The 14,419-nt window shown below is 39.3% G+C and overlaps 1 protein-coding gene across 1 annotated transcript; it reads right to left on the bottom strand.

Annotated features, from left to right (window-relative positions):
• Positions 1–2,871: 2,871 nt before the first annotated feature.
• Positions 2,872–4,254, bottom strand: LOC135471026 (serine protease 23-like). Its single transcript, XM_064750074.1, has one exon. The coding sequence runs from the start codon at positions 4,252–4,254 to the stop codon at positions 2,872–2,874; it is 1,383 nt and encodes a 460-aa protein (XP_064606144.1).
• Between the last annotated feature and the right edge of the window lie 10,165 nt (positions 4,255–14,419).

Genomic DNA, 14,419 nt, shown 5'->3' with positions numbered 1-14,419 from the left:
CCAGCTGTTATTGCTCTTTCCACGGGTAAAGGTTTGCAAATGAATACCTATATCGACATTTAGATTTACAGGAACCCTAGGCTTCCTCCGGTATGGCATGACTTCAGGGGCGTTGGACTGTAACTGCCGCTTAATGGCCAAAATTGTTTGCTTCCAAGAAAAGGAATGAACGGCGAGAACAGATGAGGGTCATCGGATTTGGGTTCTAGCCTTGCTCATTGAACAGTCTAGCAGAGAAAGCCATTGACGAATCCGGGGAAACCACGTGCAGTTTTCGTCATATGAGCTATTTCTGAACGGTTTCTTCACAACCATAGCTATTTAAGTTAATGACAAGCGTTCATATACAACCTCTCAGTGATTGAGTAGACTGACAATTACACACTGGATCACATCTTGGAGGACGGTCGTCCCAATGAGGCCATTAACTTAACGATAAAATGGGTCCCCATCACCGGCATTCCAAGGCACGGTACAATCGCAGTGCTTCGCGGCATCTTGAATCAAAATTTGCCGCCAGAACACATTATAGAACTCTGGCTACCTTTCTATTCAGTTAAACAAATATATCTAACAAACATGACATCGTGAATCTCAAATTGGATAAGAATGACTTTAGACAAATGTATTTTCTTTAGGCAAATTGATCCGGCGAAGACAAAGTAAACTATTTATACATTTTGTATTCGATTTCAATACAAATTCACGAAACGCATACCTGAGGACGAAAGGAATAATATTCAATACAGACCAACCTTGGTAGCTTTATGATACCTAAAGGGCAAAACACATTCATCCATTTCAAAAAAACGTCAATGTTATTTTATATGTTATATTTATTTGTTATTTCCCTCTACATAGGCTATGCTATGGCTAGTACAATGGCTAATTGCGTTGTTTTTGCTTTCCCTTCGGACTAATTCCGGGTTTACCATATATAAACTTCACGTCTGTCATTAAAGTGATGTATTCTTGAGTATGGCATAAAACACCAGTGCATGCATTCTTATTCTTGTGTGCTTGGAGATGTAAAACCTTAAATTGTCTTAAACGTACCGAAATAAAACTGAATGGAGATTAGCTCGTAGAAAATCGTATGCGTAATATCTGTTTGGCAGATGACTGGTGTAAAGAATTGACATCGTCTGTCATGATCATTTATTTTTGTGATTCTCTTAAGCTGAACCAATACAACTGCACCACATAAACCATACAAATACTTCACATCCACCATCTGCCAAACAATACAACTATTTTATTAAGTGGGATATCTTTCAGTACGCCGGTCCCATTACAATTCCTCACAAATAAGAGGTCTGTCTTCACAGTTTCCTTACAACAGTCATACATACACCATATAAATAGAGTCTTTCTTTCTTTCCGATCAAGTTATTCATATCCCGGTAATGTAATTCGGGTTTTACCGTCGCTTTCTATGGCGTCGCGGTGCTGCTAGTGAGCCACAGGACAAGAGGTCTTAATTTTTAGCGCCAGTATTTTATATAACGCGTTTACGCTTTTAAACTAAGTGTGTTCGACACCTAATGAAGACATTGATTTTTAACTTTTCAAAAGAATATTGGAAAACACGAAAAAAGACACATACACTATTCGTATCAATATCAAGGCCAAAATGAAGAGCTTTCAGCATTCGGAAACGTGCCATCATTAGATGTTTCAAATGGGAATACGTAATCCTGTTATTTAGAAACTTAGAGGTTTAACGAAGAAGGTTGTTTTTGTTTTTTTTATCCCATCTGGTACCACAGATTTATCACCAAACTGACAGAAAACAAATACTATGTATAACAAAGCCAAACTTTCAAAACCATCTAATAACTTTATTATTTGATACGTGGACTATATTAATTAGTTGTAAATGCGTTACATATACCTGCATTAGTAGGATTTTTTTCATTCAATAAGATCATCAGGTGATATATTTCTGTTGTAAGAAATATTATATCGAAGATAAAGTTGAAAGGACTTGACAAACACTAATTGTGCTGGCAAATACTCATTCTCTTTCAACGTTCTTTAATTTAGGAGTAACAGATACTTTTTTCGCGTAAAAATCATATGTAATTTCTTTGTATGATTTCCAAGAAGTAAATGTCAAGATATCGAGTTTTCAGTGTGGCAAAGTAGTTGAATCACAAATCGTCCTCACGTATCACTAATGCGCATCCTTCAAACACCACAGTTGCAGTTCACAAGACTGCAACATAAACCTCTAAAAGGCATACAAAGGAGCTTTTCGTCACAAAGATTGCTCAACAATTGCACTTTTTTTTACTGAACTGCTCTATCGCTAATGAGGGCATAACTGTCAGGAGCATCCATTTAAACCCGTTGACTGCTGCTACAGTTTCCTTTCGCTTAGCACCTTTCCCTGTCTCTTAGGCAGGAATGTCATCTTAGCAACTGGAGCCGGAAGTTGCAAATACAATTGATACATTTAACCAGCTGTTCTAATACTAAAATCTGAATAATTAATAAACGTTTGACGAAATACATAATGACCTAACATACAAAATCACAAATACGATTAGACAGTATCGTTAAAAGAGGAATGTTATACCACTAAATATTTAATCTCTCGTTTAAAAGAATTATGCTTATACATTTTTTGTATGCTTTCTCAAGTAAATATTCGTCAGTAGGATACAAACATTAACAGACTGGCTCAACTTAACAGGAAAGAAGTATTATTTTAACAAACAAATCTACATTACATTGTTTGCATTCACGAAGAATTTCTTTTATACGCGAGCAATCATATCACATTCAGCTCATAGTAACCATGTTTACAACATTTGATGGAATGTTTAACAGTAATAAATTTTGTTAAAGCAGTTTCCAAGGTTCAGTTTAAAAGAGTGCATTTTGTTCACGGTCATCCAGATCATATGTCCACTCGATGGTGTTCGGGAACGGCGGGCAAACTCCGTATTCCGTTCCTTCGGTCCCAATCATAGTGCAGATTTCCAAAAGTTTCGACCAAGTGAAAGTGGTTATAATGCTATAACGACTGACAATATTAGACGTACCAGTGTTCGCTGAGGCTGTGTTAGATAAAATGCCAATGATCCTTCTTCCATATCGCCCGTCCGTGAAAACGGCGGCCCCCGAATTTCCCGCCACGGAATCACAGTTGCTCAGTAACAAATTCCCGTCCATTGCCAACATGTCCATGGTGGTCTGACACCGAGACGTCCACATTCCCGTGGACCGGTAAGAAGGGAACCCAATAAAATGGATGTCCGAATCAAGAGAATTCGGGTTGGGAATATAGAATTTCATAAACTCTTGGCGTCCCGACACAGGAATGTTTAGCTTTACAACGGCAAAATCAAATCCAGCGCGGAGACTCTCGCTTGGGCTCTTGGACTTGAGCCACCCTAGAGGAATGCTGATCCTGTCAACGTAGTAAATTTTATAACCAACAGCTTCTGGAATCTCAACCTTTAACATTTCTATGTTTGTCCTGAAAGTCTGTCCATCATGAACACAATGAGCTGCTGTTAGAATAAAGGACGGTGTTACCAACGTCCCTGTGCAGCCAGTGGATAAACGAACAACATTTGAAAAAGGAAACTTACGCGTCTGGAAAGGGAAAACTGGCGTCCTGTTGTCTTGACCGAATATGAACACCTTCTGCTTGTTAGCGGTGCCTCTCCGGCGTCGTCCTCTCCACCTGTACTTGCGGGCAAGAGCATACCTGGCCCATGGACGAAGTTTCCGTCGTCGATCTCTCCAGCGCGCAGAGGACCGACGAGATCTCAGCAACAAGCCCTTATCACCAATCAACAAATGGGTCACCAATAAAGATCCGTCACTTAGCAAAGTTTCGAACTCCTCCAAAGAGTCCCCTGTTTCTAGTGATCCAAAACGATTTTGAAAACCTCTTGAGTAGTCCAATAAAACTCCTTGACTTTGTTTATGTCTCCTTCGAAGATTTTTGAATAAAGTCAATATTTTGATGATTTGGTCTTGCGCCGCTACTGTGCTATCTAATGGCCGATGAGTCTTGATCAGGGTTTGAAAGCATTCTCCATACTGAGCTATAGCTACCATCAATAAAACTAACACAGACAGGCCGTAGTTGCATCTTAACTCGCTGCTTTCACCCATGGCCTTAGGAGTGAAGAGAGTGGCGAGAGTTTGTTCTTTTCTCTGCACTCGACAAACACCAAGCCCCCTGTCCTGCTGTCCTGAAGACCTCCCACTCCAGAGCCACTCATTCACGGTCATTCAACTGAGCTAGTCGCACGGTCAGTAGTCTTTGAGTATCCTGTGCGCTGTACAGCGGAAAATATAAGGTATGAACGCCCACAAATCCTACCAGCCTCCATGGTATAAGAACACAGCTCATTTCGCGGTTTTTGTCATCGAACAACCGCGATAATTTCAACTAACCGCAAATGAAATACATGGGAATACATCTACTTGTTGGGATATATAATTACGTGTTAATTGCGCTAAACACAGCACGGGTAAAACCAGCCATAAATAATTCACAGCGGAAACAAATTGATCGTAAGCCAGTTAGCATAACAAATGATATACCAGTTAACATTCAATAAGCATTCATTCTAGTTAAATCATTGAAACTTTTCACTGGCGTTAAATATGCGGATATGTCGTACAATGGGTGGTACAATAATGTTGCCCTTGCTGTCACCGCCCAAGTATATATTTTCTCATGGTAATATCACTCTGCACTAAAGCGTTTCTATTTTAGTGAGCTACCAGGACTAAACAAATGCAAGCCAAGTCATTAAGCGGGAAAATCAAAAGTTTGCCGTTTATAAACAACGATTATCGCCCGAGCCGTGAAATTTCTCGATTCGAATCATGGCGTTCAAATAGGGAATCCAATAAGGTGGGGAGATCCTCCGTGGAATGACATAGGTCTGGCTATTTTTGGCTAATTATCCCCGGCTCCTTATTGAAACGTCATCGATTACACTGAGACTTGAAGGGAATTATTTTTATACCTAGATTTCAATTAGCATCTTTGTTAACGCTGAATTTTTTTGTCCCGGCTGAACAGTTCCAATAACACGCCTGTAGACCGTAAGGACTGGCTTACATGTGATGGAAGATGTGACAGATAAACCTTGTTTACATCGTTTGTCTTCCAATTGCTAGAAACCCTCGACATGTGTTACCTCGGAGTTCTGACGGTTAAATCTATAGGTGCGGGGGCGAGCTGGCGCTAGTCCGTTCCTCCCTAGAATTAATAATGATATCTGATACGACCTGAAAAGGACATTAGGTAAATACACGGTGGTAACGAAGGCAGCCCGTATCGATAACGCCAAGTCGACGACACAGTTCTGCCGGTAAATTCTCATTACCGGCCAGAAATAATAAATGCACCATTCTCTGCACAAACACTGCACGCTTGTTATGAATACATCCGCCTGTTGAAGGCGATTTAAATCAGTTGAAAAGGATTATTTGAGTGCAGTGTAAAGGCAACGGTGACAAACACTTACAACCTTGATTCATAATTCATTACGTATCTGTCGCTTTGGAGTTTGCGAACCAGGGCCCTTGACGTATTGTTCGTATCAAATGGTCATAGGCATTCCATGCGGGATAGGGTAACGCGAATAAGAATTGTGTTCATCCAAAACGATTCCTTTCCCTTTCACGGAAACGAAAATGTGTGCGCAGTGCCTGGGGGACAGCGGAGGAGTGTGTTCAGCTTCTTCTCCAGTCCGCTCTTCTTGAAGTGATGAATCTTGATCGCTCCGACTTAAATACTACAAGCACAAACGGACCATCCCGAGAAAGGGACGGTTGCATGACATAAACGTTTGATACCTTAGAAATTTCTGTCCATAAACAGACCCTCCTCATTTCATTTGTCAAAGGATGAGGTAGTCTGTCTGGAAGACAGCAAGCTAGACTGTCAGGAAATGGTCAAAATCGACGCTATGGTAATCGATCATCCCCTAGTGCCGAATGACATAGCAACTGAACAGTTGCTTTGGAGGAACGCGGATCGAATTATCTGTGGTTCTTAATGTATCCGTCCGAAGTATCTCCGATAATACCTGTCATTTTGAAGGAAAGTGTATGACATGACAACAAGCTACCTTTACACATGTCGTTCTTGGCACACCAATACAACTTTGTGCTCTGATCTGTTCTCTTCCTAGAGAACGCATAACTGTTAAACTTCGATCATACGCTACCGTTAGGAGTATATGAGAAACGGGGAAAAAGAAAATTTCCGGCAATGGCATCCTATACACCATGCCCAAACATGTATCCTAAACCCCAAGGCTGCATGAGTTTGTTAGCTGCCCATCAAAGCTCGATGCCAAATAGACGTTAAACGCTTTACCAACCGAGTCCCACTGGAATATCCAGAGGAAGGCTCAGCTTATTTTACCACATTCCCCATAACGTTTACAGAGCACAGCTACGTGGCAAGTCTATCAAACACAGCTGACTACGAATATTGAGCGGCTATCATGCTTATCTACCTTGATAATACCTTGGAGGCACCTCTCCGCCATGTGACGGAGCAAGGCATGTCAAACGGGCTTCCAAAAGAATCAAAATCTTGAAGTATGTACTCGTATAATACAACGTTGTACGAGACAATACAGGGGCGTAGGATGGTTCAGGCCTGGGGGTACAAATGTCGACTGCCGATTCAAGCATTTTCAACGAAATAAAAACTGCTTTAGCAATACCTGGTTTCATCGATTGCCCACAGATGGAATTATCCTTTACATTGTCTTAATATTAAATGTTAAATATGACAAACAAAACGGCTTATTTCACCAGTAACGTGCGACCATTTGCCAGATATCACACTGTCGTCGCTGCTCTGGGTTTACTCTCTATGTTGTACGTCTTTAATTATATTGTTATTCCTGCATAAACCAGGTTTCTGTTGGTGGACTCCCCGAGGTTCGGTTTGATATGTTAAATGTTATAGACGACAGAGCGTTTTGAGTAATTTTAAACCAGTGACATCTAAAAAAATGCAATTAACATCACCTCACATTTTTTTTACCTAATTATGCTTAAGTCATGGAGCTAGGAGGCCTGTGATTTGCTACTGTTTAAGCATTTACGTGATCAATTAGAATAAAACCCTGACTGATGTAAATTGACAAGGTGCCGTATTCCACCGGTTAAGTGTGACCATTTGCCAGGTATCACTCTGTCGTCGCTGCTCTGGTTATACTCTCTATGCTGTACTTCTGTAATTATATCATATTTACAACTCGATGTCTGTGAACGAATTTGGTGAAAATTAGCTCGCATCCACATTTTCACTTCCCACAACATGTTACGGCTTACTTTGGTACTGTCGTTTCTATTCTTGTTTATGTTAATTAGCCATCTGTTGTACCCGATTTGGGGGCTCTTTCAGCAGAGATGGTAGACGGAAGGCTACGCGCCTCAGCTTTAGAAGAGTATGGGAGGAACAGTGTCCCATCACAATAAAGCAAAGAACCTGGGCCGCCAAGGCTTCCGAAGGTCTTGAACTTAGATGGCGTTAAAAAGAGAACCCATAACAACATCAAGCGTGCAAGTCATAATACATGTCCTATATTGGCATATTTTGCAAAGACCCAAATTATACTTTATACGGCTGTCTCTGTTTGAAGTTCTGTGTAACGCTTTCAACTTATTCGGAAAGAAGCCCAAACGAAAAGGCGAAGGTCCAGGGGCTAACAAGACCACGAAAGCCCTTGAATCCCACAGCGCCAGTGAAGCGTTCTGTGATTTTCCAAAACCTTAAATTATGATACTTGTTAAATTTGTTATTCAAGTGTACCTCTCTGTTTTATAGCAGATTGGCGCTAATAAATAGAGTAGAGGGGCTCGAATCTTCATTCACTTTAATGACTTGGGTGGCCTTCCAAGGATTGCCCTCTCCTCCGGTAAGCAAATACCTTTTTACCACTATTAACAATTTGAAATTGTAAACTCAGAATGTTTCAATCGTTAATGTAAAAAAAAGGTTTAAAACCAACATAACTGACTGTCAGACAGAAGATAATTCCCTATTTTAATGGAAATGGTCATGATATTTTTTCAGCTAGCGGAACTCACACCTACGGCTTGAATTATCATGATCCTTGTACTTTGTACGTTTTACATTTATGATATAAGATCAAAAACATCTTGAGATATCTACTGTTGTTTGAAGGAAAAAAGGCTGTCAGTAACCAAAATAAGCTGATGTTTTGTAGTTTAAGTTAGTATTAACACCGTGTTGCAGATATCTTTCACATACGCGACGGCGCACAGTTTCATGGTTGGTGAAGTTTGGAGTGCGAAGTAAAACAAAGGCCTTGATATGTTTATCACATAAATGGAAGGCAAGGTATGTCCCTATGAGCAATATAAATCAGCTTTTTAAATGGAGCTCGATTAGACGTCGGTTTGGGGCCACACATGGCCAAACAAAATTCTGCAAAACCTAACCCCAGAGCAATCTCGGATTAATGAGCAAACGAGACCTATCCACGGGTTATTGTCACCATTAACCCCAAAAACAGTGAAGGTGCGTGAATCAATCAGCCCTGCTGCAAGAATTAGAGCACAGCTTTGTGTGGCTTAGTGATGGGGGAAGGAATCTTATCAGTGGATCAGCCCGGTGTACAAAAAAGAATGTCCACTAAGCTAACGTGAATTAATTTGTACAAGAGATAAGTAGCTTGAAAAACATTTACTAATCACACAAATGCGTATGGACATGCACAGATTGGTAATGAAAGGTGACTAAAAACAATGAGTCAGTAATTTCCTAGTTTTATGCCAATGTCAACATCCGATGATGGCTATATAACGGAATGGGACATCGGAAGTTTCTCCTTATTGTTAATTATTTTACCTTCCCTCTTGCGCAATGTTGCCAAGCCATTGTCTTTATCTGAACACCCTAGTCGAGTTGCAGGTTGTATAATGTCCACTTAAAGTGTGCTCTACTTTGTCAAAAAACAAGGAATAATCAACATCTCGTTATTGTATCTGTAAAAACTGTGGTGATATTTCAGCTTTACTGAGACCTAACTCAGAGCCCACGGCCGATTGAAGTAAGTATGCTGACATTCTTCAGCGGTTCATTCACAGGAAAGAGCCTTCAGAAGAAAGACGAGGCTCGTGCAATGGCGTTTAAAGATAGTTATTTCCATCTATTATTTGCCTTTCATCCGCCTTAATTATCGACGACTTGAGTATGATGAACGAGCAAGCGGCCCCGACTGCCTTTGAGGACGATCGAACTGTTTTGCCCATGAAAGACTTAATAGTCGCACCTGTCCAACACCTTTCATGTGAGCGATTTTCTGCTCACCAAGACGACTAGCGGAACCTCCTCCCACGCACCCTATCTCGGCCAGCCTTACTTACGTAGCCCTCAGCTCTGACATAGGATATTACTTCAGCCGCATGTTAAAGTGTCCTTTATGTAATCCGTGGTTAAGAATCGCGCATTTGACAACTCTGAGCTCATTCATAAAGTGATAAATACACGAACGTGACACTGAACAGAAATTTTGGGTATCCACCATGGCCTCGCTTGTAAGCGTCAGTATTTGTGTCAAATAAATCACTGATACTAGAGCCCCCCTTAAGCGAAGTTTAGCTTTGTGCCTTCTATAGCCCAAAATATCGATCGAATAAAATAAATATATTCTGCAAGGTAAAAGAAACCTGATTTCAAAAAGACTTTGAAAATTTATCTTACTTTCGATTTAATGAAGCTAACATGTTGCATTTTCACCAATTTTGAATATTTTAAAAATTTTGTTTAAGTTCATAGTTTACTGTTATAAATAAAAAAAATGTTCTACAGATTTTTACTATTCATCTTAGATTTTTTCTGATCATTTAAGTGTAAAATTTTCAAAAAATTCAAAAGTTTTGGAAACTTTGATATTCTTTTACTAATATCTTTAAAACTAGAAAAGATATCAAAAACGTTTTAAAGCATTATGTTGCAACAAGTAATTAAAGCATTCAAACAGAGTAAGGTCTTAAAAACCGGGAGAAAATATACATAGACTAAGTCTGTTTTTTGTTTACATGAATATAAAGCATACTCTGGCTGCACGGGCAGAGGTCTGCTAAAGCAGTGGTGTGCAGTTTATAGATAAGTGGTTTAAGGAGGCAATAAACATTTACCAGAGACTTGTCCATGGGTAATCCTTACGCATGGAGAACCACGACGGCCTTGATTCACAACAAGCTTCTTACACACAGCCCAGGCTCGACAAGGTCACAAATATTACAAAGAGATTTCAGATAAACAAAAGAACTAGAGAAGTGCAAATGTTTACTAGACTTATCTGGGGTATAACTGATCTGTTTATTTATTTATTTCATATGCTTACTCCAGGTGAAACAGAACAAACCATTCGCATAAAATGATGTATCTGTTTAAGGGTTGTACTCAGTAAAGGTGTAATGTCTTATCATAATAAGGTTACTTGGTAATAATATAATTATAGACGAGAGCATTGATGACAGTGGTAGCTCTGTTCATGTAAATGCATAAATAGTAGTAACTTAAGGCCCTTGTCGTCTCCCTCCACTAATAAAGAACGTGTTGATTCTGTGCAAAATTTTCAACCCATACCTATATTCACCCCATTTTTCATCATGTGTGCCGCTGAAGAAAAGAAACAAAGCTTGAATTTACTTCCATTGACCTTATGCAAACATGTGTGAAAAGGGAGCTTCGACGTTGATTTTATAACGCTCAGACGATCTATTATTCTCATTTAGAACAATAAAGAGAGTGTGTCCGGACTGTCCATATGAGTCCGGAAGTCGATGGAGTCTAGAGTGAGACAAGACTGCGGTGTTTCCTTTCATTTATTATTTACCTTCGCTCCCCATCACTCTTTACTACGGCTAGCATGTGGTAAATATTTACACCAGTGGTGCTGGAGCATCAGTTTATGAAGCACATCTGGATTAGTTCAGCTAAACAACCAACAAAAAGCAAAGGGAAATGTTGCATTGAAGTTGTATGATATAAATAACAATACATTTTACCGACGTTTCTTTTTTCATTAGAAGATGCCGAAAGTGTTTTCTTTATTTCACATTCTCTATCAATAAAATATGACTTCAAAAAGTAATATTATTTTGGAAATGCTGGGGGTCTCCTGTGTATTTGTAGGGGTATGAAATATAAAAGAGAAACCCTGGGGTTGCAGTGCAGCCCCCGGTTTTTTCTGTCGTTTTGTGCGCCGCATTCACATTTAAAAGTTGTTATATATTCAACTTGTTTACGGTAAATATAAAAAATGCCAAGCTTTTTCTCTCGCATCATGACGGCGATACATTCACAGGCTAGCAGACAGACAGCATAACTCTTTTTTTTCATGATGACCTTGTATATGTTAACCCATATACATGTCGATAGTTGTACCAAAAGACAAAAGAGAAAGTACTTTGTCATGGATTCTTTTGGTGGATAGACAGATAGAGACTACCTATTATAATTTTATAGGTAACACTCGATACATGTTGTACACCGTTTAGAGATCTGCACACTTTCAAACTTCACTTTGTTTTTGTCCTGTTGCATTTGGCAGTTTTCAAACAGCGAGCTATAGTATAACACCGTCCTTCAAGTCCGCTAAATAATGGGTTTAAAACATGATGCCAAGAACTGCCCTACAAAGATAAAATACTGGGAGCTCATCTTCTGCAATACTCTTCTCCTTCCATGAGATAACTGTGTCTCATTATTGAATATGTGTTCTTACTTTATTTCTAAATAAGAAATATTGTCATTGTTAAATACCCATTAAATGGTTGACATATATGAATGGTGAATGTAGCGTGTAGATATTGTAGCCCTCCATATATGTCATATATGTGTTGTAGCACATCTGTTCCATTTGTAAATGTCAGCTTGGTCCCTTCATTCACAAGAAGCGATATGTACGTATCAAACAATGTTTTTCTAGAAAATGTATTGTTTATCCAAATTAGCGTGTTCCTGTTGGCCCCTGGACATCTCGTCTCTCCTTTACGAATTTCATTATCTATAACAGCTATACCAGCGACGAGATGCCGGCGTCTCTACTCCTCTTCCCATGGAATTTGATTCTCTATGTACTGAGTCTTTTCCATGACCGAGTTCCACGAAAGTAAATGAAAACTGACGCTTCATCGGACAACTGAGGTTCAAGAATAGTATTATGAGCCCCCTATATGTCCTTACTGACTTGTCGCTTTCACCGTTGTTAACATGTACAGCGGTGAAAATAAATAATTCTGGCCTCGATTGCATTACCCACTATATCGTTTGCGATGTTGTATCTCCCGCTAATTCACGCCTTTTATTGGCGAACACGTTTTTTGTTTGACATCAGTGCATTGTAAGGAGGTCACGACAATAATCCACCACAATGAAACGTTTACAAAACAGCATCGTGAGAGAAAAACATGTTTTTTTTAAGTTGAACAAAATACTGATCGCCAGCCGTGTATTCAATGTCTGTATCTACAATACACCTATGAGCGGAAAATATACTAAGTAAAAGTAACACATTGTCACAATAAGATACTAAACAGTTTAGTTGTAATCATTGTTCAATGGCCTGTATTCTGACGTTTTTCTTTCTCCCAGTGTTTTGTATATTAAACCAGTTTGCTAACGTGGCTAATCCCAAACTTCTTGACTTTTTGCCAAGGCCAAATAAGGTGTTCAAATATTTAACTGACGATCCCGTAAATTAGGACACTTAGCAGAGCATATGTACTGGAATCATTTGGGCCTTTGGAATTCAAGCCTTTGTTTCGCATACAGTAGAAAAGTTTACTGTTTAAGTACTGTATTGGTAGATAATGGTGAAACGGTGAAGGCGGCCTACACATAGGTTCAACTCTCTGTATCAGTGGTTGTTTATAATTATGCAAGTCAGGCTTCCGTCGGTGCATAGTGACGTTATTTGTTGTCTGTGACGAAGGAATAGCTGATAGCCTTTGGAATGATCAGATGTGGTTTCTGATGTATTGTATTACTTTGTACCATGCATCATACCATTTAAACAAAACTATGTATATGTACATCGGTGAAGGTTAGGTTACCATGACATTTCAAATGTAACCAGTAGGCGAAACCTGCAGCGAAAGGGCCGAATACTGAAGGTTATGCTGTACATCTGTTTGCTGTTTGCTTGCCTGTAGGTGCATCTTGTGATTACCTGGTCGACACACCTCCATATGTGTCCGGATATAAGTATTGAACTTATTCAGGCGTCTTCGTGTTTCTTTAAATAACGATATAGATCCGTGTCAGGTATCAGGAAGAGACATCTATAGCTCGTACCCACATACACGATATATCGCTGCACTTGAAGGACACAGATCGAGATGTGTATATTTTCTGTCAGATGATATTACAGTATATCCTTGACATAGGTTTTTCCAGCTAAGATTTCAAGGCTTGGTCGCTTGAAGTTGTCAAGAAATGTTCATTATGAAGCATTCTCTTCTGCTAATGACAGAACAGTAACACTTTACGTATGTACTGAAATTTATTGATGTTTTCTCGAAAAGGAAATTTTAGATGTATAAGGTACCAGTAACGGAGAGCACAGATGAAAATCAAATGGCTTGTCTAACTCTAAGATCAGCGGTAGGCCTTACACAAGATGAAACAAAACACGATGAAACACGAAGACGCCTGAATAAGTTCAATAAATATATTAAAACAAAATAGACAAATAATACAACTGACGATAATACACCGAGTCGGTCCACGTAAATACAGAATCCACATTTAAGATGTGTTCCTCAATCTACGGATGAGAGTCCGATAAGTGGTTTATTCCCCATCTGCTTGTAAATGTGTGTAACTTGTCGGGTTGACAGTAACGTCCGTGATGCCGAGCTGTCGATGTATGTTTCCTCCGAAATATACACAAAGTCACTTTCAGGGTAAACTAAGATGAAATGTACGTAATGGCACACAGAGACACTGACCGATACAAGTTCCAAAACGTCTCCAAAAATAGCGTGAAAGCCGACATCTCCACACGCAGCAAAAATCCTTCACAGTGAATGGGAGTAAAAATACTGCTCTTAAATGGACTTGATTAAAAGACTGCTTACAATTGCGCCTGAATGAATGACTACGAGCTTCACAAAATGCGTCGCTCATATTTATAGACTAACGTAAACGAAAATTCTGGGTGGTTTAATCAACATGTTTACAACTCCAATACGCATTTCCAGAATGTACACTCTATTTACAATGACAATAAACTCACAAACACCGAAGCCTCAAGAACGCTCGACTTTAACTTACACAGAGAGAAAAATGTGCAAGGAACAAAAAATAATAAAATAAAATAAAATGTTTACAGACGGTATACCTAACACTTCCCCCTAAAGAAAAGATAACTGTACATAA

This window comes from Liolophura sinensis, chromosome 7 (assembly GCF_032854445.1).
Source record: "Liolophura sinensis isolate JHLJ2023 chromosome 7, CUHK_Ljap_v2, whole genome shotgun sequence".
Classification (NCBI taxonomy): Eukaryota; Metazoa; Mollusca; class Polyplacophora; order Chitonida; family Chitonidae; genus Liolophura; species Liolophura sinensis.
The sequence above is the reverse complement of the archived record's forward strand: the minus strand, read 5'-3'. Positions and strand labels throughout refer to the sequence as shown.

Bases quoted from the DNA above. Each gene is read 5' to 3' on its own strand.
- LOC135471026 (XM_064750074.1), bottom strand. From the start codon at position 4,254: ATGACCGTGAATGAGTGGCTCTGGAGTGGGAGGTCTTCAGGACAGCAG.